We start from the raw sequence: 22,018 nt of genomic DNA, 5'->3' as shown, positions 1-22,018 counted from the left end.
TAGTTGAAACCCGACACTGGAAGCTCGTGGGGCGGGGCCATTCGCACTTGAATCTGCATTGGCATCTGCATCTAGAGCATTCTCAGCCATCACGAAGATCAGCACGATTGATTGATTGGCGAGAGTCAAGGGCCTGGTGAGAATAAAACGCGGCTATACTGTACTGCGATATAGCGTTAGGAACAGACGGAACAGTTCTAGTACGATATGGCGAGCGTACAGGCGAGCGAGCGTGTTTTCCAACGCTGACAAGGTTATTGTAAAGTCAAACAACATTTGAGGTCAAGACAAGCTTAGTCCGAGGCCCTAAGTTAGGTCGTACCCAACTACCGTAGCCCCCTACAGTGGGGTTGTCGCCTGTGACAGGCGCTCCGCACTCTTCAGCGGCTGAAGCATCTGCATCTCCATTGGATGACACCAAATTAAGCAGAAGCACGCCATGGTGCTAGGGAAGCAGAATGACGATGGTTAGACCACAGCCATCGAGGTCTGAATACCTTCACCTTGGCATGTCTGAGAATCCTCGATAGCCTATGTTCTTTTTATGGCTGTGAAATTATCATGGATCGGAATCTTTTGCAAATCCTCCAACAGAATTGTTGGTCAGAAGACATAACACTTCCTTAGGTTGCACCGTCATATGATCATTCTATGGTGGGCGCATTGTGACGAGTTGCAAGACTCCCAAGAAGAGTTCATCTTATATCCGCTGATACTTACTACTGCGATTTATCGTCTTCCTTGTCTTATGTATAAAGATAAACGGGAGCAATTCATCAAAAGGTTATTCTTCTGAATGCTCTATTCTACCTCGTGATATTAAACATGGTGTTGCCTGTGTCACCAACGATCCCTTAGAGTCTTTGAAAATGCCTTACAGCCCCCGTTCATTCGATACCTTCGTCAGTTATCCAAGAAGGTTTCGTGCTTCATCATGCCTGGAACACACTCACAGAGCAAGCCAACTCATAGTGGTTCTTATGTCTCCGAGCCCTGTTCTATACATTCTCCATTCTTCGGGTCTATGAAACCGCAAACTCCGGATTCCCTACTAAACACCGGGCCCGGCTCTCAACTGCCGGCGTTTCGCATCCGAATTGTTTTCCTATTTAGGAAACCAGTCCAATGCTCCGCTGGCTGACTCTGCTATCTCGCCGGTTCAATTCCGGAATCTGCTCTTACAACCGTGTAAGAGAACCACGATGGCACCATGGAGAAGCAATAGAGTTGAAAAAAAAAGTGGTGTATTCTAAGAGGAGTAAAACATTTAAATACAGAGGTTAGGTAGCTCGAGAGACATTGTTTCCTCATCCCATTACTTCGCATCACACTGCTCCAAACAACTTCCTCTCCAACATATAGCTATCTTCATCTTCTCTATATACATTACTTCCACTTCCATTAAAATCATCATGGTTCACCAAATTCTCGGCAAGCAGGTTGGCCTTATCGGATTTGGTCTCATGGGTACTCATCCCCCTTGATGAACCACAACTTCTCATTGTTACTATGCTAACCCCTCCCAAGGCCTGACTGCGCGTCCTCTACCTGACGAGGACGCTTTCGCCGCCATTCGCACCGCCCTCGACTCGGGTTGTAACTGGCTCAACGGCGGAGAGTTCTATGGACCGCCAGATGCAAACTCACTAGCTCTCATGCGCCGATACCTTGAAAAGTATCCAGAAGATGCTGATCGGATTGTTCTCACCATCAAGGGTGGCATGGGTCCTAACTACGTTCCTCTCGGGACCAAGGAGAATATTCGCCGCAGTATCGATGATTGCCTCGAAACTTTGGGTCCTGTTGGTCGGATAGCTTCCTTCGAAATCGGCCGTAAGGACCCCAATGTCGACTACGAAGAAGACACTCTGGCAGCAATCAGCGAGTATGTCAAGGATGGCAAAATCGACGGCATCTCGTGTAGCGAGCTCAACGCCAACACACTCCGAAGTGCCGTAAAGAAGTTCAAAATTACTGCACTCGAAATTGAGCTTTCCCTATTCACCACGGACCCCCTGACCAACGGCCTCCTCGAGGTTTGCGGCGAACTTGGCATCCCAGTTCTTGCTTATTGTAAGTGCTCTGCTCCAACATTCCAGGAGGTGGGTGACATGACGACTGACACAGAATTCTAGCACCGCTCGGACGAGGTTTCCTCGGAGGTCAGATCAAGTCTGTTGAGGATCTTCCAGAGAATGACATGCGTGCCAAGATCCACCCACGCTGGCAAGGCGATAACTTCCGCAAGAATGTCCAGCTGGTTGATGATATTGAAGCCCTTGCAAAGAAGAAGGGATGCACAGTGAGCCAGATCGCCATCAACTGGCTCTTATCACTCTCTCGTCGCCCAGGGATGCCTACGATCGTGCCCATCCCTGGCTCTACCAAGCCCGACCGTATCCGTGAGAACGCGACAATCATCGATCTTACAGAGGAGGACTTGCGCGATATCGACAGGTTACTTGCATCTTTTACGCCTGCCGGTGACAGATATCCGCCTCAACACATAAAATACGTCAGTGCTTAGGAACAAATATTGCGGAATAGGATTATGTTGCAGATTGGAGGCGACATCGGGTAGTGTTGACTGTGTATTTTGTAAACCAGTTAAACGTCCTCGTTTCAGCTTGCTAGGCAAGGAGCTGCCTCTGAGACCTGGCCTGGCCCGATATCTTGGCCTATTGTACGAGTTTGGTTGTGGACAAGAGGGTATTGGGCATAGAAGACGTCTGAAAGTTATAAATTTTTTGTAAATGCATTCATACAATCAGTAATGGAGTCATGGTCCTCGTATGAAGGTCGTTTCAAATAAGCCCACAACAGCAACACTTTGTCCATCAGACGACCAGATTGACCGGCACGGGATAAGTGCCATTTCGCATTTATCTCCCAGGTTGTTCCATATGGAAACAATTTGAGACGCATCTGCATACACCAAAGTCAATTTGGTTTGTAGCGTTTCTGGCCCATGAGGGTGGAGTTGATGAAGTGATTCCTGCATGATTTTGCACATATCGATCTTCAAGATGTCCATGGAAGCAGAATGAGGCCTATCAGCATGATAATATACTGCCGTACTGTAGATTACAGTGGCACTGGTGGTTGTGACGACTGAATGCCATGTTTTCCAGCCTGGAAGCGTGAGCTTAGGCAAGCAACACATCGAAAACCTGGACTCTTCGATTTTTGAAAGACCGTTGTGAGCGTGCCACTCCACAGCAGCCTGCCGTGGCAGCTCTTCCACTTCAACAGCAAACATAGGCGGGATACAATTCTCAGGCTCATTCTGTTGACGTAGAGTCAGTGCCTCCCAGTCCGGAAGGGTCTTTCGGGCTGTCTTGTCATCGTTACCAAGCGACATATAAGCAGGATTGTATTTCAAGTCCCAAAGATCAGGACCGCTATCACCGTCCACCTCCTCATCCGGGGATCCGTGTGCTTGTTTCCAAGCATACCCTGCCAGCTGGGCGCTGCGCTGGATTTCGGACGAGTTGGCACGGGGAAAGTAAGCAACTGAGCTTGTCCACCACTGAATCTTCATCTCCTGACCAACTCGCCACAAATGTTGTAGAGATAGGACAATTTGAAGCTCATGTGACTTCTCAGGCGTGGAAGGGAGGACCATTGTTGCTGGAATCAGGGGTATTTGACCGGCAATGGAGATGCACCGAAGACCTGTAGGCTGGCCTTGAGCTGTCACGGGAACGTCTATTGCCTGACTGTAGGGGCCGATGTTTGCAGGTGCCCAGTATGACCTGGACTGGACATGGAGACCATTGCGGTCCTGTGTCGCTTTAGGTTTAGGAGCAGCTAAGGAGATGGCAATATTCACACCAGCCGGCAGGAGGTCACCACACGAAATGGTCACTCGCGACGGTGGGTTTGGCTTGGTGAATATCTTGCCGTACTCGCCATTAACCTTAGGAAAGTCTGACATACGCCTTAAGATGACGATGGTACTTGTGATCTGAGAGAGTTGAACACCGGCCCCTGCCGCCAAATCTCTGATCTTCTCTACGACCTGGATGGTTTCATTTTGTATCGGCATTTCACCCAACCCCAGGTCTGGAAGTACGGACCAACGCAGAACCTCGCCATCAGCAGTGAAGGTTCCTGCATCTTGGGGTAGTGATGTCAAACTCCTTGAAATAGTAGAAGCCTTTGCGGCCTTCAACTCATTCATGGGTTGCGGCAGGTCGTCAAATACGGTCTTGAAGTGAGGATCGAGGAGATTAGGGATCCGAGCTGCTGGTGTGACTGCAGCATCATGCTTGTCTTCTAAACGCGCACCACACAACATAAGCCATGAGCAACCACCTCCTTCACGCACTATCCTACGCCCTTGTTCCGGGACAACAATTCTCTTCTTGAACACGGAAGATGGGCCATCCAGAACTAGTGTCTCGAATTCACCACCTTCTCCTAGGGCTGCCGCACCTTGAGCTGAGCCAAACTTGCGTAATGCATTCTTGACACGACTCGAGCCTGCTTCGCTTGACACACGTTCCCAGAGATGGTTCTCGTCTAGCCCAGCACTGGCAACTTTGATGATCCGCGCCTCTAGCCCAACATTGGCCATATCGATCAATAACTGGGTATCGGCTGAGATGGCTGCGGATGGGGGTGGTAAGACTGGATACTGCCATAAGTAGGCCAGGGGCACGAGACCTAGGTGCAGTGCAATTGACTCAACACGGGTGCGCTGGTAGGTGGAGAGGATGGCACCGGCGCATACAGCATTCGCTTCTGGATGGCGGGCGATGATGGACTGTAACAAGGGAAGCATGGACTCCGTCTCGTCACTGTCCTGGACCTCGTCCTGGGCATAAGCAGCCGCGGCATCGTAGTCCCTCTCATGGCGAACCGCACGTCCAGTGATGGGTAGCCGATATAACGGTAGGCCAGTTGCATCGGCATACAGGGGGAGGACTTCGTGCCCGACGGTTTGGTACATGAAACTATTGAGGTCCGTGTCGGAAGATTCCCCGGAGCCCTGGGCTTCCCGAAGGCTGTTATGATCCCATGTGGCAGGATCAGGCGGCTGGGGTGTCCAGCTACCCGGATCGATGCGCCGGAAGCCCACGGGAGATGGGAGATCCGAGGGTGTCTGGAGATTGGTTTCTGGCTCAGCCTTGGTGGCGTCTCCCTGGCGGGACGGTGATTGCCCGCCTGAAATAGCAGGACTTGAGTCCGGTGCTGGCCCTGGGAACAGGTTTGCAAGAGCAACGATCTGATGGCCGTGCTCGATACAGTGGATCAGGCTGAAGAAGCTATCTTTGCCTCCCGAGATAAGAGCAATGACATTGAGCTTTTCAGAAGACATGGTTGATAGAACAGTGGCCGTTGACCAGGCACTGGTCTACGGGAGTTGCACCCAGTCAGGCAGGCAGGCAGCTAAACTTAGAGGCTGGGAAATGAGAACTGAAGGATAGTTCTAGCTGTAATTTAGCAGTTATTCTAAAGATGGGGTGAAAGGCTTGAAGAAAGCCTCTGGCGTACTTTTAATTTGGAGCGGACATTTGATGTGGTGTACGGAGTAGTGTAGCGGAGTTTGGTGGTGAATTGGGATGAGCTGTGTGGTGTAAGAGGAGATATTGATAGCGCTAAGCTAATTCATTTGGTGGTAGATGTTTTAGGCTAGTTTCTCTGTGGGCCTCCTGGGCATCACCTAAGCTTGACTACATCGAAGTAAGGTACCACCTTAGGAATTTTGCGATACTGAAGCTTTTGTTAGCCTGTGAGCTACTACTCCATGAAAGGCATGAGAAACTCAGTTCACCGTGTTTCATCTTGGGTTTGGCTGAACTAAAACGAAATAAACAAGTGCCTGGCTGTGATCTAGCAGGCCCTCTCGGATGAACCAACAATGCTTTTTAGTCTACCAAGTCAAGAGCTTATCTTTTCCCCGAGACCTTGACTTGACCAGCCGAATCCAATGCCAATATTTGGAGAAGAATGGCGTCAAATTGTCAATATCAGCCGGGAGAATGGCAACCCAGTGACATTCATCCCATGTGCACAGTCATTTCCTCGTCTCTATCTCATCTCCGCCTCAGGCTCAGGGTCCTCTTTGTATTCGATCTAGTGACGGGGAGTCAACCCGGCAATGAAGATCACCCGAAGACGGTACGAGATGGCAATCCAGGGTCTCTGGTTCAGCATCAAATTTTAGGTAAACGATACGGATCCCATGTACTCCGTACATCACCTACTCACGTCACGTCGCGAGTAAGGTAATCAATCAGTCCCACCTACACACTGCGCTATCCTGAGATTTTCAACACCAACACCGACGCCAACACGGACAGCACGGACAGGGTCTTCGTCCCTGAGCGCCCAAGGCGCCACACGAGATCGCCGATCCGGACTGGACTTTTCTATTCCGATCTAGCCTCGACTGAAAGGTCCGTCGACAAATGGGGAACAGACAACATGGAGGCAGGTAGGTCGCCAGCCAGTCAGTCAGAGATATAGTAGTTACATCAAGAAATCCTGCGGGAGGGAATCATGGCCAAGCTATTGACGCATCTATGGCTCAGTCAGGTTTCACACAGTTCTCAGTTGAGGGCTCTGAGGATCAAGTATCAAGTAGCAATAATGAGAAGTTATGTCAAGTTGAACAAGTCATTATGTTCTGTCAAGCTGATAATCAAGAATGGCATCACAGGCAAGTTGAACCAGATTTATGGCAGCAATGTGGAAATTGTTGATCAATAGACCGAACTTCTAAATTGTACATGAATTGTTGTGAGGATGAGCGTCTGTCATTGACTGTGACCGGCACACTCCTGTACTCGACATCTCTAAAACTCCAGCAACAGGCAAACGACAGACAAAGAATCAGAGTAAACACAAGACTATGGAAGAAGAAAAAAGACAGACGCCTTCACCTTCATCTCCCACTGCTCTCAAGTGATACCGTCGTCCCGGCGAGCTTTCAGTTCCAGCTTCCAGCCGCACAGGATGATTACAACGAGTGTAAAGAACGGCAAGCCGCCAAGTTTTTTTTATGGTGGTCGTTGTCGTTGGCAAACTCATCCATCACCATTCTGATGTGAAGTGAGGAGCCGCTCCCAAATGTTCCTAAAACCAAATAATTTTTCCCCTCTCGCGCCAGTTGTGTCCATTGAATAAAGTCACCAGAAACCCAAGTTTTACCAGCTGTATCGCACGACTGATCTTGGCGATGCATTGCAATTCTTCAACAAAAACAAGAAACCGATGAAATCAAATGTCCTCCCTATTGTCGTGATGCGTAGTGAGGCTGTGGATATTGTTGATACAGGTATAGTGACGATGTGTAAATGCATTCATTATCGCTTGCACTCTTTTGTGTGTGAAGACTCCCGTTTACCCAAAGGTTGTAACCTAAATGGAAAAATGTTCCGTGACCCAAATGCCACCGTCAAAATTGAGCGGATGGCCGAAGAAGAAGAAGGTCGTCAGCGTCGTATCGGGCGTATGTCAAGATAATCGACTGGCTTTCTTGAGCATTTTGAATGATGTGTGATTGATGGACCATTTAGTCAGAGCGCTTGCGCTTCTTCTTGCCCTGATCGCTGCCCTCGTCAGAGGACATTTCACTTGCACTGCCAGGAATCTCAGAGGCAATCTGGAACAGGACTTTGCCGTAGTTGCTGTAATCTTCGGCCGTGGGAGGCATCATGGAACCATCATATGCGTGTGAGTCGTCATCAATGAGGTTCATGACGATGGCACCGCTACCATGGGTCCGAGCATGCTGAGCCAGGTTGTCGCTTCTGGAGAACTTCTTGCCGCACTCGTTACACTCGAAAGGCTTCTCTTGGGTGTGCAAAGAACGGTAGTGGCGCTTGAGGTGTTCCTGGCGGCGGAAGCGGCGGTTGCACAGATCACAGACAAATGTCTTCGAAGGGTCCTCGGTGAGAGACTGCTTACGACCGCGGCGGTTGGCAGGAGCAGGGAGGGGAGCAGGGGAGCCCTCTGAGCCAGACGAGGCAGCAGAGTCGCTAGCTTCGGCAGCCTGGTTGGAAGACTCCTGGGTGTTACCAGATTCGGTGGCGGAGGCAGCCATGTTCATGACAGGGCCAGCGGTGCTCTCCTTGGCGTGAGTGTTCTTGGTACGCTTGTCCTTGTGGCAGTCCTCGGACGCACAGGAGACAGGAGGGCTGGGATGAGAGGGAAACTGGAAAGCCTCGTTGTCATCAAAGGAAAGGTCTTCGTCACCGATGAAGCTGCCGTGTCCAAGGGAAACAACTGACGAGCCAGTGCAAGCCCGAGGTCGGGTGATATCAGCAGAAGCAGTAGCAGGCTGCTCAGAAAGATTGACGAGGCTGTTGACGAAATCGTCCTCGGACTCGAAATCAGAAAAGTCTTCAAAGGTGGGTAGGCCGTGGGGAACAGCAGGGTTAAAGTCAAAAGACTGAGTAGCAATCTTGGGCTCAACCTTGATCTCGTCGAGAGCGAATTCAGGGGCGAGGGTGCTGTTGATGGCACCAGTACCGACAGTCAGGTTCCTTGGGTCGCAGAAGTCGACGTCCAAATCCGGTGTAGAGACGGAGCGGGCATAAGGCGCGGGTGAGGGAGACAGAGACGGGGTGGACACGAGGTCGCTGGCAGTGGTGCTAAGAGAGGGAACCTTGCCGAGTTGAGATTGAAGGTACACTATCATGCACAGTTAGTCTCCATCAGGTCATTCCCGTGTTTGCTCCACTGTTCAGGTACTGGGACAGCGCACTGCAGGTCTGCGCCTCATAAGGTGATTGGGCTGAGATAGCGACAGCCAACGTCAGCACCACCATCTTACCCGCTACCAGGCCCAAAAATAGGCTCCAGCCCGAGCTTGCGGCACAATACCATTGTACGATCCGGTAATTGGAGGCTTTCAGATAAAAGTAAACTTACCAGGTGTCATTGGGGGGGATCCGCAGTTGGACCAGTCGAGCACTGCAGTCTCAACAGGCTCGAGAGCCTCCTTGAAGCCATCGATGCCATCCAGCCCGGAAAACATAGGGTTCATCGGGGTCTGGAGCACCTCGCAGGCGCTGGGGCTGCCAATGGTACTGCCAGAGGTCGACAGAGGCGGTGTCGAAGGGAAATACGAGTTCTCGTACAGCTCATTCTCCAACAAAATGGCGGGCTTATGCGACATGGGCTGTGGCGAGGCAGTAGGAGTCATGACTGCCGGACCATTGCTGTACAGAGTGGGGGGCTGAGAGTTGCTGGCTGAGCTGGGCCGCGAGTAAACAGGAGTTGAAGGCAGTGTAGGAACCATGGGATACATATGCATTTGTTGCTGGGCAAAGTGTTGCCGCATATCATGCTTGGACTCAGGGTTGTAGAAATAGAAGGGAGCTTGGCCGACGGCCTGGGGCATCATTGTGGAATCCATTTCTATACAAGATCATAGTGTTAGCCACATATCCATTGTCTGGTATTTGCAGGATTCCACAAACCTTTAGAGTTGCTTGTGGTGTTAGCGGGTTGGAGAGTTTAGATATTAAGTTGGTATTGGTGTATTGTATAGTTTGCTTGACTGGCAATCGGCCTAATGAAGGTGTGGTGTTCGGTTCTTTTGTGGTGTTCCAAAGAGTGGACGACGAGTTGAGACTCGGTATTAGGTGCGTAGGTTGGGGACGTTCTTGTTGTACATGTAAGGTCTCAAGTCTAGTCCAAGGAAGTTGAAGCAAGAACAAGAGATTTATCAAGTATGTCGAGAGTGCCGCAAGAGGTGGTTATAATGAATGTGAGGGACTCTCGAGGAACGAGGATATCCAGCAAATAAGAACGATTCACAAAAGAAGGAAGAACCTGGTATAAAAGAGAAGAGAGTATTACAGAGATCCGACGCGGTTGTCGATCATACCTTTCGATGAGGAGGGAAACGAAGGATGGACAAGCACGGGGACGTGGAGTGATAAGTACTGACGACGAGACCTGGCGTATTCACACCAGATGTGCTCGATAGGCAGTCAGTTAGAAAACCCTCCATGTCGTGTCTCAATCACCAAGCCAGGGTCAGAGAGCTATGGATCATGATCCACCACCACCACCACATCCCATTCTCTGGATCCACCACCCTCACTCTTTGGTTCACAGGCCTGTCACTCGCAATCTGTCCCACGCCCACACACGCCCTCAAGGGCCCAGCGGCGGACCAGACGGCAGAGTGCCCCCAGGCCCCTGTCAAAGCACCCAAGTCATGTCTGGGGCAAGGGAAACATGAGGTGCGGGCCTGGGCGTCCCTGGTCTTCTTCAACTCAAGTACATGGGCATACTAGGCATGGCAGTCGTCCGCCTGTCTTGCCAGTAACGGGCCATGGGGCCACGGCTCCCCATCCACACCACTATGGCGCAGCCACTGGCTTTTCTAATTCTGGACGGTATCGGCTGGGAACCTCGAGTCTATCCGTCGCCGGATGGCCCGCCGCGGTATGAGAGTAGCCCCCGAAGCCTATCCAGTCCCAACTTTGTACACCAATGCAACAACCCATGCGCCGACTGAATAACGAGCTCGGCCATAAAGTAGTGGATAAGGTATGGATGTTCATGTGGATGCTTGTACATATCGAAGGATGGGATGGCATGAAAAGCCAAAAGCTTGCAATAGAGGGTCCTCGGTCGCTTGTGCAAGACCTGTGCAAGTGTGCACAAGTCCCATGTCTCTTGTCTAGTGTCTCGTTCTTCTGTACTTAGTCTGTCATATATTTCCCTTCTTGACTTTTTGTTGGTTGGCTTGCGTTCGCGCTTGGTGTGTGATGTGTGTGTTCATCACCCACAAACCCGAGTTCAGCACAGCATAACCCAGCCCTCCGACGAACGGAATGAATACCACAGCCGCCATTAATGATGAGCACATCGCAATGCACATTTCTCCCATCCCTCGTCTTATCCCTTCCATTTGTTTGGGCTCCCATCAACCAGTGGAGTCTCGAGGATGGCAGACGCGCCGCGAGTTATGCGATGACCCTAGACAAGGTGCGCCCCATGGTGCAATACCACTCGCTTTGAGCGGCCTCCCTACCCCCAGGTGGCACGCAAACCGCAAACCGCGTCACAGAAGCTGCATAATCCCGTTCACTGATAGGATAGTGCCTTGGCGAGTCGCCATGCACCAAGGTGCATTAGACTCACCGCGCCTCGTTGTAACAGAATAATAAATAACTTGTATGCTAAGTTCATAATGAGGATTGGGCACGTCCATAATGGGTCCTGGCCGTGCACAACTCCAAAACTGGCCACTCGGAACAACGTTGTACACCTCCTCATATCCATTTTTGCCATTGCACAGTCGACCGCGCCGATATGCACGCTTCCATTCGTCGGGCTATGTTGTATCACCTCCACCCGATGCATCTCTGGAGGTGCTATGCAAGGTACAGACGACGCTTGCTTCATCTCCAGACCTGTTAGGATGGCTGATCACCTCGACGCGGGCTCTGGCAGACTACATACATACTCGACTCTGTGGAGCGTTCGACGTCACCCATCCCATCAAAACAGCCGCCGCTGTTTCGTACTGGTAGAATGGTCCAAGGTTAGAAGGAGCCTGTGGTGACGACTGGCCCGCTTCGGTCTCTGGTTGGACACAATCTCGTGAGTATAGATGACGATATAGTACGGCGTGCCTCGTTGGTGGGCAGCTTTATCGGTCATGGTTGAATGTAGCTGGAAGTTGAAACAACGAGTGAAAGCCAAACCTTTGATGACACAATAGGTAGGTAGACCTTGAGAGAAACAGACGCGTGATTGGTGTTTGGCCAAACTGACCCATTGCCGTTTTACAGTTTTTGTCCGAGATCCAAGTCTCTGTCTGATATGATTGCTTATTGCTAGACATCTTTGGGTTCCTGGTTGGTTCTTGGCTCTATAGTGATAACTTCCTCTTGCCTGTCACTTCGCATGTCTTGCTTGACTCGCATCATGCACCGTGATGCTATCACAGCTCGTTGTCAGCATGTAAAGATACCCTTCTCGGACAAAGTCCATCCTCGAGTCAAGGGCTTGAGGGACGAGCCACGATACCAGCTCAATATAGAAGTGATGCCACTAAATTCGACAAGTTGGGGTTGAGAAGACCAGCAATCATCGTGTGGAGTCGCTAAACTGGCCCGCGCTGTACCCAAAACTGTTATCGGTGCCCAGAATAGTCAATACCTGGCTTGGGAAGGCCACACAGCCCCGTTCAGATGAGAATTAATTTTATGCGGCAAGCCCGGTTGCGCTCTTAGACGTCTCATCACCCAATGTCTTTCTGCATAAAAACTGGACTGGACGGAGCGCCAGCGGCACCTACCCAGTTAGGTCAAGCTGCTACATACCTACTGTAGTACCAAGGGGCCCAAGCATTACCTATCAGGTAGGTACATACATGCGACTGACTCACTAATGCAACTTAGCATCTCGTACCTGAACTCAGCTGAACTTACATTATCTGCAACACCAGCAAACATATGACCCAGGATGTTGGCGCTGCGCGCGCCAGTTGAGTTGTGGATGAGAAGACGTAGTGTGCGATCTATTGCGTATAGCGTATGACGATGGGCAACAGCCAAGGTATCTAGTAGGTAAGCTGAAGGTGCATTGCGTAAGTGCTATGCCGTTCAGGTACCAGGAACGTCGCCTGCTGCACTGGGGTAACTTAGTCGAAGGTACTAATCGTTGGGCACTGTTCTACGAAGCTTCTCTCATTAGGTATGCTGTCGGGGCTATCAAGTATATGGAAGGGCTCAATATCATTGCTTCAATCATGCGATCGTCAACTAGGTAGGAACCTACCCTTACCCAACGAAAGTAATAATTGGTATCTGCCTTCCCCGAGGATAAAGTAATTTGACATGTTCAAACAAGGATAAGCATGACCCAGCCAACCGTCCTTTGTAGTGATAGGCTGTCAACTGGCCAAAGGGTCCAATGGAAGCAGCGACGGCTTCTAAATGTAACGTCAGAGAAGCATCCCAGCCTCGGGGAGCAAGAAAACACCAGACTTTAATATAAGGTGTCAAAATAAACTCGGTAAAAGGTATCCTAAATTTATATAAAGTTACCTAAGTCTTTTTGTCATCTAGGATCAAGGTCTTGAGTTTTCTTTCCTCCCCGAGCCCAGCTACCACGGCCCAGGATAAGGGCCAGTCGGTTACCCAGACTGTCAGAATCCTACCCAGCAAACCCAAAGTCCTGAATGCCCACATCATCCATCTCATCCCGTCACTGCGTGCACACATACTATCCATGACCCTGAGACCGGCGTCCGGCCCCCAACCCGACCAATTGTCAGCAACTTCCCGTCCCTTCTTGGGTAGGTTCTATGCGATCGAGTCTTGGATTCTTGCTTCGTCCCGCCTGGCCTGGGCGTTCAAATGCGCTTGTTCGCTGTCTGGGCCTTGCCCAGGCTAGGGGAGGAAAGAAAACACAGGACCTCGATCCTAAATGACAAAAAGATTTAGTGTGATATAGCCTAAGTTTAGGATGACTTTTGCCAAGTTCATTTTGGCACCCTACAGTAAGGTTCGCTGTTTTCTTGCCCCGCTAGGCCAGGCTGCCTCCATTGCTCCAGTTAGTTGTCTCTTCAACCTCTATCCGAATGTATGTATGTACGGTCCACCTCAATGCCCCAATCACTTACGGTTCAAGAGCACCATGGTCCTCTAAATACGCCACAGATTCAGCTCCCCAGCTCTCCCAACCGCCATGAGCGCACGAACAAAGCCAGTGCACGCTGGGTAGTGCAGCTCGGTCATCTGTGCCATACTGCAATAGGCTGTTGGCAACGACATCGAGTCAAGCAACTTCACATCAGTAACAACAGTCACAATGGCACCACATTCATGCTTGTTGCAACCGTGATGGTCAAAGAGCCAGAATTGACTCGCCTAGAACGGTGCCTTCCTGTTCCAGCTTGCTGGATATCGTTCGTCTCACCACTGCGCCCAAAGCGAGTCAGAATACACAGGTATGGTATCAGATCAGGCAGGCCACATGGCGAAAACCGCTCAGATCGAGATCTGCACTAGCACGGGCTTCTAATATGGTGTTCGGGAACTACATAGTATGGTTTCGATTCCCTGCTGCGCCCGACAGTCTCTCTCATGCCAAAGCGTCTGTCATCCCAACTTTGACCTCATCTCGAGGGGTGTCACCCTCGATGTTGATGGCATCTACATGAAACGATGAATGGTCGCCTCTTCCCGCAAGACGAGCATCTGCACAGCAGCGAAAACTCCATTTAGATCATATGAATCTTCAACGGGAAGCCGGGACCAGGGTCCCTTTTCCCTTCGGTATCGAAATTGAATGAGAGAAATCTCGCCTGATGTCTTACATACCTACTTCACCTCGAATGTGAAAAGGGCAGTAGTTTGAGCTCCCCAGCAAACCAAGCACCAAGCAAATGCTATAGCAGAAAGCATCATGTTGGTAATATCCGTCCATACGTATGTACATGGTTTCCAATACTCTGGGGCACCTGGCCCCGGACGGAAATGTCCCCGAATTGTTGCAGCTCCAAACGGAGCAATTGCCATGTTGCTTATGAGGCTCCATGACCGCAGGTCAATGTACAGAACCATGCGATGAACCGCCCCAGAATCCGGCTTCTATCTAGCCTCGGTCGGAAGCTTGACGTTCCAGAAGGTCCCAAAACCTTCGGTGCGGAACCCTTCAGTCGCCAAACTTCTATTCGAAAGGTGAAACACTTTGGTGATCAACATACTGCACGCGATTCATGAGTGAAATCCAGCACACATTCGTTCTTGGCATTGGCAATACGGAGTAGCTCGTGAGATCTCCTCCAAGCTTGTCTCGCCTTCTTACGGCTTCCGTTGGATATCTCTGATACGAATGTTTCTGCCCGTGCAGCCCGTGTTTCCGCCTCACTATCAAAAACCCAACCGTGGTTTGACCCACTAGACCCGATCATCTCCTCTCCTTTGAGGACGCGACGTTATGGACCAACGTACGAACCAGATGGAGTAGTGAATAACTAATAAATCCTAACCTTGCCTATTATGAACGTCATGACCGAATTGTGACCGCCCGCCGGTGCCAGGCTAGAGCTTCGGGTTGTGTCCCATTGGTCAGCATAAGGGTATCCTCAAACCTGAAACCCTAGCTGATGCACAAAGTCGCTGTGCCTGACTGTGGTGCTATGCTTTGGGGTTGCATTAGCCAGGAACAGTTCATACGGGGGATGCCATTATGTGGAATAGTGCATGGGTCACTTGCTCAAATAAGCACATTGGATGCATCCCCATGCACAATCAAGGCACAAATCGACTTCTCATTTCCTGATGCAAGCCACATATGCACGAGCATCTGAGCTCGCACATGCACAGGAGGATCCATATTTACTCAATCCAAAGTTTTAACCCAAAGATGGGCTCGGTCTTGTGTCCCTAGGTCAGTACTTGTGCGTGCTTATGCATACGAGCGCCCGCTCGATGGTCGTCCGTCTGTACAAGTCTCGGTCCTCCAATTGCAGAGCCATACAAACCTCCTCACACGTTTCAATGAACTATTCTCTGCGAAGACGCTTACGCATGCCAGATTCCTGAAGATCTTCACCCGTCATTTATCTTTCTGCCGACTCGGAGCCGCCACAGACTTTAGGCTATGATCATATACATTTGCTTCGTTTGATCAAATTCCTCCAGGTGCCTCCCACAGTACTTGAGGTTCACATCATTCCCCAATGTGCTTGATAAAAGCCGAGCATCTCATCTTTCCTCTCAGGTAATTAGCCTCCAACAGCCGGACAACTAACGATTCTGGGGTGCCTGCTAGGTCCTCAAGGATCTGTTGACAGCTCGGGTCACCTCTTGTGGGTGAGTTCGTGTCGTAACTGTCGTTAGTAGGGCGACCCCCTCGTTGGCCCATGTCAACTTATTGGTGGCAACTCTTGGTACCTTGCATGACAACGTTCCAATCTGATGCAGAAACATAACAGGCAGGGCTTTTTCCCAAGCGACCGCCACCGTTATGCAGGAACAAGAACAAGAGAGGCCAATTGCGGCTGTCACACAAACAGTTTCCTTACAAGCCGTTTTGATAGAGTGTGTTGCTTTGTGCCACAGACAAACATATTCAAACCTCTCAGATTGCCAAAGAACAAGGTCCTGCCTTTGCCTAAAAGGCGGGCGGCGCATCACATATTCCTAGATCACGTTGAATTATAGCTCATCACAGAGAGATCACCGACTGCGTCGACCAGCTATGTACAAGACAACGTCGCTGTTCATGGTCTCTGGCCAGTCGAAAGGATTTTCCAGCGCATCATTGTGGCCTATCTTAAGCGAGGACCCCAGAAATGCAGCCAGTAATCACCATAGGCTACTTGCAAACATGATATCAGTGGCAAGCGACTACTCGATTGCGTTAACTACGTTGAAGAATTTTGGGCTATGGGGCCGCCCATCGGTCTACTACCTACAGTACCTACAGTACCTATGCATATATGTACATATGTATGCTCGCTCGGGTTATCAGCTCCAGTGATCCTCTTTGTGGGCCTTTTGCAGACTCTCTTCACCTCACAGGCTTCTATAAGAACGTGCTCTGAAGCTATCGACACCGCCGTCGTGCAGAGACCACAAGATGGCACAAGCCCTGAACATTGAGGGCATCGACAGCTCCGTCGTCTTGCTAGTGGCAGGCTCTGGTCTCGCGGAGCCGGGTGTCGACATCCTGGTACAGCAACGGGTGTGCAAGCTTGGCCAAGTTGGATATCAGTGGGAGCTAACCAGTTTGAGAGCGAGGCAAAAGAGAGGATCCGGCGTGTTGGATTCGTTTTGTTCCGCGAGCTACCAACTGTGTACGCCTAACCACCCCAGACTGTAGGCAATCTGAATCCGTGTCCGCGGCTGCCAGGGCTTGCGAGAGAAGTTCTCGCATTGGGAATCCCAAATGCCTTTCCGCATGGCGCAATACTCTTGAAAATGTATTCATTCAATTGACAAAACTAGCCACCGATGTTCGTCTAGAGAAGCGGGCATTTCAAGGTGTGCAGTCAATTCTCAAAATGAAACCTCTCAGCACATCTGTCGATACCATCGTGACGTCCCGGCACAGCGTCTCTGGGAGGCGAGTTGCTTGGCTTCACCTGGGTCTGGGTCAACCGTACCGTCTAGGATGGGATGGGACCCTGATGGGCGGTCGAACAAGGGGTATCCCAGTGGTTCCACACTGTCAAGGGGTCCCCTGTTTCGAGATGGACTGGCGGGACTCGTTGGAGATTTGGCAACGGCCCGGATAGGTAGCCGTGTGGCCAGCCAGTCTGGTTGATAAGGTCCCCGGAGACTAAGGCTGTAATGATCCCTGTCCTCCGGCCTTTGGGACGCTCCCCGGATTTCAGCCCGGCCAAATACAGTCTCGAACGAATCAATATGCTGGTTGTTCAGCCCGGACCCTTCCTACTGGCATGATTCTCGAAGATCGCCTCTCAGGACTCAGATTGTTCACATACAGACAGTGCCTGACTTGGTTTGGTGCTAGCCAGTCCCAAAGAGTGTCGTCGTCCCGTGTTAATTGACCGGAGTCAAATCTATAGTTCAGCTTAATGAAAATCATGAGTTGATGCTAGTGGCTACGTATGAGCGACCCGTCCAGGCCATCTCATGGTTCTCGTCTTTGCTAAAAGGTGGTGTCGCCGTGGCAAACCTCGTGGACTGGCAGATGTTCGGTGTGAGACGATGCCTGGATTATCAGAGGGTAGTAAGAGAATGCCAGATACTGATCAACAGCATTTGTCTTACGTCCCCAGCCAGGCCAGGCCCAGGACACCCGGCAGTCCAATGCGTTCATGCACCCAGCATGAGAATTAGTGGGGTTGCCTTGTCACTCCCGCAGCTCCTCAAAATCAAAGTCGCAGACTAACCTTTGATTAGAGAGAGGGCTGGCTAGACCCGTGATGCAGGATCGGACGTGCCTGGCTGGTGGTGATGGTTGCACATGGACGATTCGATTTGACTGTTCCGTCTATGTATAAAAGTCGATATGAATGGATGGCCCACTCAACCGCGAGTCATCTCAAGTGCGTGATAGCACAGAGATAAAATGAGACTGCTCGTCTGTGTGGAGGACTGGAGAAATTTCAAAATCAGCTGGTGGCCGGGGTACCCCTGGCTGGATAGTGACCGGAGCCAACGCTAATAATACTTACCTTGTCCAAGACGACTGGCCATTCCGCCGACCATGTCCTTGGGACTTCTCGAAGGTTTCACATTGCACCCCAGCATCGCGCAGGATCACACCTCGACGCTCGAGAAGATGAACTGGTTCGGATTGAGTTCCCATCAATCCATGTTGACGATCTACGAAGGTATGGAGCGAGGTCAAGAGCCTCGGTCCATCCGAGTCAAGCAAGTTTCTTTTACGGTTTGTTTGATGCAAGACAATGTACATTGCTGTTGATGAAGCACTTTGAGCTTCAACATCAGGCACAATCCACCTCGTGGCAATAGATCCTTCCGGTGTGCGTGTGATGCGAGCGAGATACGGATGCAGAGGCCACAACAGAACAGCGATTCTGCCTCAATCGTATCCAGCAAGCCTTTGCTTTTGGTCTTTGGTCTTTGGTCTTTGGTACAACAGTCTACAATGCTAGCACGGCCTGTCAATGTGAGTAGTCCGGTGGCCTTTCCGCCAACCTTATCAACCGACACCGCACGGTCTTGGGCATGCCCTCGATGAAAGCTGCCAACCTACCAACCCACGTGGAACAAGCTTGAGATGCCGTCGGGGTCAAGGCTCCGTGCGTGAATTGAATCTATCAGTATGTGCAGTGATGGATTGAATGTGATTGGGATGCCTGCTTCATGAGACGCTCGGTATGGATCGAGAGAGGTTGGATTACCTACATAGCTACGGTGTACATACAAGTCAAACAGCCTCACTTTGTTGGACAATAATTTGATGTTGCACCTGTAGAGGGTCCGCAATTTCTCAGCATCATTATAGTTGATGAACCGAACGAACGCGACGCTCGACTAATACATACTAATGTATTGGTGTGCAGCAATCACTGAGTACATGCATACATACATGCCTTGATACCTTGCGCAAGAGGCAATGGTTTAGCTTGCGATGTACGGTGTTGCAATGATCAGCAACAGTAAAGAAGAAGCAAAATTTTCAAGGATGTGAGAAGACGGGAACAGAACCCGGTGGCATCTCTTTTCATGTGACAACTACCGACAATCGGAAGGGAAAAAAGAAAGGAAAAAGGGCTCAACGTCTGGTGGTATCACGCCCAAGGATTGATACTTTGCTACACACCGTACCGCCATAGCCTAGCCTGCAAGCATCCATTGCATGGGGGGGGGAAGCAAAGAAAAGAGAAACGGCTCGTCACCTCATTGCAAGCCTTTTCTGTTTGCCTCTGTCTGTCTCTATCTGTACGGAGTGCATGCCATAGTACGTCCCTCTTCTCTCATTCTCATTCTCATTCTGATTCTCACTTCTCACACCGCATGGAAGGGCAGTGTCTGTCTCAGGTATGGGTGTACCTGGAGTAGGTGGGAGGAAGATTGATCGCCTTGCCTCTGAGTCTGAGTCTGAGCCCGAGCCTGAGCCTGCCCGCCCGTCCGTCCGTCCCACCCCTGGCGAGCAAGCATATGAATCTAGGATTCTCTCTTTCTTATTATGTGTCTATGCGTTGATGGCTCGCCTCTGTCAGAGTCAGACGTGCCTGTGCGTAGTTCGTGGGTCTTTACGAACGTTCTTTATGCCTTTGCCTGGGTCTCTGAGACGAAGCGGAGGCTCGATACGACGGTGCAATTCAAATCAAATGTGGCGAAACCCGAATATTTCAAAATAGCATGATGACTTGGGTCTTGGGGATATTCGCGGACGAACCATAACTACCAGTCTCGGGATAAGATGGCAAACTCTTTAGTTATCGTTTGTCACTGATGGACATACTCTAGATCCCGTACATACAAATCTATCCACCCATTTTGATGCGCACGGCAGCTCCGGGCCAACCCGTCGGTATGAGGTGGACGGACGAGGTGCGGTCCGCAAGAGTCTGAGTCTGATTGATCAGGTCTGAGGGCAACGGCTCAATGCCCAGACTAAGTTTAATGATGCCGATAGCTGAGATGGTGTGTCATTTCGGCATAACAGTCTATCATTATGACCTATATGTAATGATTACGAGCGAGCGACGGCAAAGATACAGATACAGATACAGATACAGACATAGATACAAAGTAATTACCAATTCATCGACTTTGAACCCCCACTCCACAGGTTGATTCAGTTATGGCTTCACCATGTTTACTTACCGAGGACTGATCGGCTAATTATTTGCTTTGTCTTGTCTTGTGCTATCCTATCCTGTCCTGCCCTGTTCTGTTTGCGCTGCTCTCTGTCGTGTCCTGGTTCGCTGTCTCTTTTGCCTCAAATTTTTTTGCTTTTTACTCTCTCATTTCTGTGCCCTCTTTTCCCTCATCTAACCATTTTCAGTATTCTTTTCTTTTTCTTTTTCTCTTGTCTATATCACGTTTTCTTGTCGCTATTTCGCAACATGTCATCATATGATGTGATACATTACATATGACTGACTTATGCGAGGGCCATTTGCAATTCTCATGGTTATGCATCTTGGACCTCTGATGGACCATGAGGGTCCTATCATGTCCCGACCAACAAGTCTTGCCTGGATGAAGCGGTCACGGATCACGGACTGTGTCTAATAATGCATGTCGCGTGCCCGGAGAATGTCAGTTTTGGCCTCGCCCTCAACAGTATACTGGTAGGCTGAGGGGCAAGCAACGGAACATGACACGAGGCCGAGACAAAGGTTTAGATTTGCTCAGCTGAAGATGAAACGATCGAGCCAATGACGAGGGTACGAAAAAAAGCGTTGGAGATATCCGAGTGGATGTCTGAAACATGTCGAACAAGTGAGCGTTTGACGTCAAATGCTCGAGTTCAGTACATAACACAGATGTGTCAATGATGTAGATTAGGGTTTTCAACATCAACTATTGCATGCCTCCACAGCTTGCACGACATGTCGAGCTTTGTCGACTGTTTAGCCGATAAGCACACTGACTTGAATCTACCGAGCCAAGCAGCTTCGTCTTGATACATGTTTGGTTCTATAGCCTGCAGTGCAGGCAAGGCAACTTGGGAGTGCTCTCTCTCTCTGTGGGTTTATTAGGGCATGCAGTACTCGAGAAGTAGTGAGGCCGGTATGCGAGGGTGGGGAATCGACTGTATCTCACTGCGGGATATGTAAGCAGTAAGAGAGAGGAATATCCCCGAATGGCCTCATGTGGCGGCGAGGCACGGAAAGAGAAGCAAGGGATCACGGTCAATCAATCGGGGTCCGACGAGTGCAAGGAGCACGGGGAAGGATTCTATACCGTCGGGAATGTTTATGTATGCCCACCAGACGCGACGTACTGTACGTAGAATGGCGATCACTTGTGATATATGCGAGGGATAACATAAAAGATCTTTTGAAAAAGGTTTTCACAGAGGACATGGAGATGTTGATTGGGTGCTTGCCTTTCTTTGCTGACAGGTCGTGGATCAGATTTTGGACCTGCATAGCCTGCATATGCGAGGGCAGCGTTTGTGTGGTGAAATGCTGTCATGAATGCTCCGCACCTAGTCTACATAGCAGACGCATAATGGAGTTGGCATATAGGGTATGTATCTATCACGGACTGGAATTGATCATCTATCTACGGATACAGTACTGTATGTATCTGTCGTCAACGGGTCAGGTGAGTGTTGTTCAGCCCTTTGCTCTTTTGATTTTCTTTTTCTCTATGTCTCTTCTGGCTCACTCGCATTCAGAATGCTTTGCTTATTTGTCTCACCCGGGAGCTTAGACTCGGCCCAGTTTAGCACATGTAGCAGCTACGTACTTTGTATTTAATTTTTCGAGGGAAGCAAAGTTTTTGTCGATACGGGAGTTTTACTCATTTCGTCTTTCTCCTCGTCAACTTTTCTTCTTTACCTCCCCCCCCCCCNCNCNCNNCTCNNNNCNNCTGCTGCNATGTCTGATTGCTGCTNCGCTGAATGGCNTGGC

General features: G+C 50.2%; 3 protein-coding genes, besides 3 other annotated features; 1 reads left to right on the top strand and 2 right to left on the bottom strand.

Annotated features, from left to right (window-relative positions):
• Positions 1 to 1,412: 1,412 nt before the first annotated feature.
• FFUJ_03003 (probable pyridoxine 4-dehydrogenase) lies at positions 1,413 to 2,527 on the top strand (the record flags this gene model as incomplete). XM_023574801.1 has 3 exons in its annotated part: positions 1,413 to 1,467; positions 1,528 to 2,073; positions 2,136 to 2,527. 3 exons carry the CDS (start codon positions 1,413 to 1,415, stop codon positions 2,525 to 2,527), a joined length of 993 nt encoding a protein of 330 aa, XP_023428091.1.
• A 252-nt stretch (positions 2,528 to 2,779) lies between these two features.
• FFUJ_03002 (uncharacterized protein) lies at positions 2,780 to 5,323 on the bottom strand (the record flags this gene model as incomplete). The annotated part of the gene is made up of 1 exon (XM_023574800.1): positions 2,780 to 5,323. The coding sequence occupies one exon, from the start codon at positions 5,321 to 5,323 to the stop codon at positions 2,780 to 2,782; it is 2,544 nt and encodes an 847-aa protein (XP_023428090.1).
• Positions 5,324 to 7,522: 2,199 nt separating this feature from the next.
• Positions 7,523 to 9,358, bottom strand: FFUJ_03001 (related to cutinase G-box binding protein; the record flags this gene model as incomplete). XM_023574799.1 has 2 exons in its annotated part: positions 7,523 to 8,643; positions 8,884 to 9,358. 2 exons carry the CDS (start codon positions 9,356 to 9,358, stop codon positions 7,523 to 7,525), a joined length of 1,596 nt encoding a protein of 531 aa, XP_023428089.1.
• A 12,607-nt stretch (positions 9,359 to 21,965) lies between these two features.
• Positions 21,966 to 21,967: a gap.
• A 3-nt stretch (positions 21,968 to 21,970) lies between these two features.
• Positions 21,971 to 21,974: a gap.
• A 1-nt stretch (position 21,975) lies between these two features.
• Positions 21,976 to 21,977: a gap.
• Between the last annotated feature and the right edge of the window lie 41 nt (positions 21,978 to 22,018).

This window comes from Fusarium fujikuroi, chromosome FFUJ_chr03, assembly GCF_900079805.1.
Source record: "Fusarium fujikuroi IMI 58289 draft genome, chromosome FFUJ_chr03".
Classification (NCBI taxonomy): Eukaryota; Fungi; Ascomycota; class Sordariomycetes; order Hypocreales; family Nectriaceae; genus Fusarium; species Fusarium fujikuroi.
The sequence above is the reverse complement of the archived record's forward strand: the minus strand, read 5'-3'. Positions and strand labels throughout refer to the sequence as shown.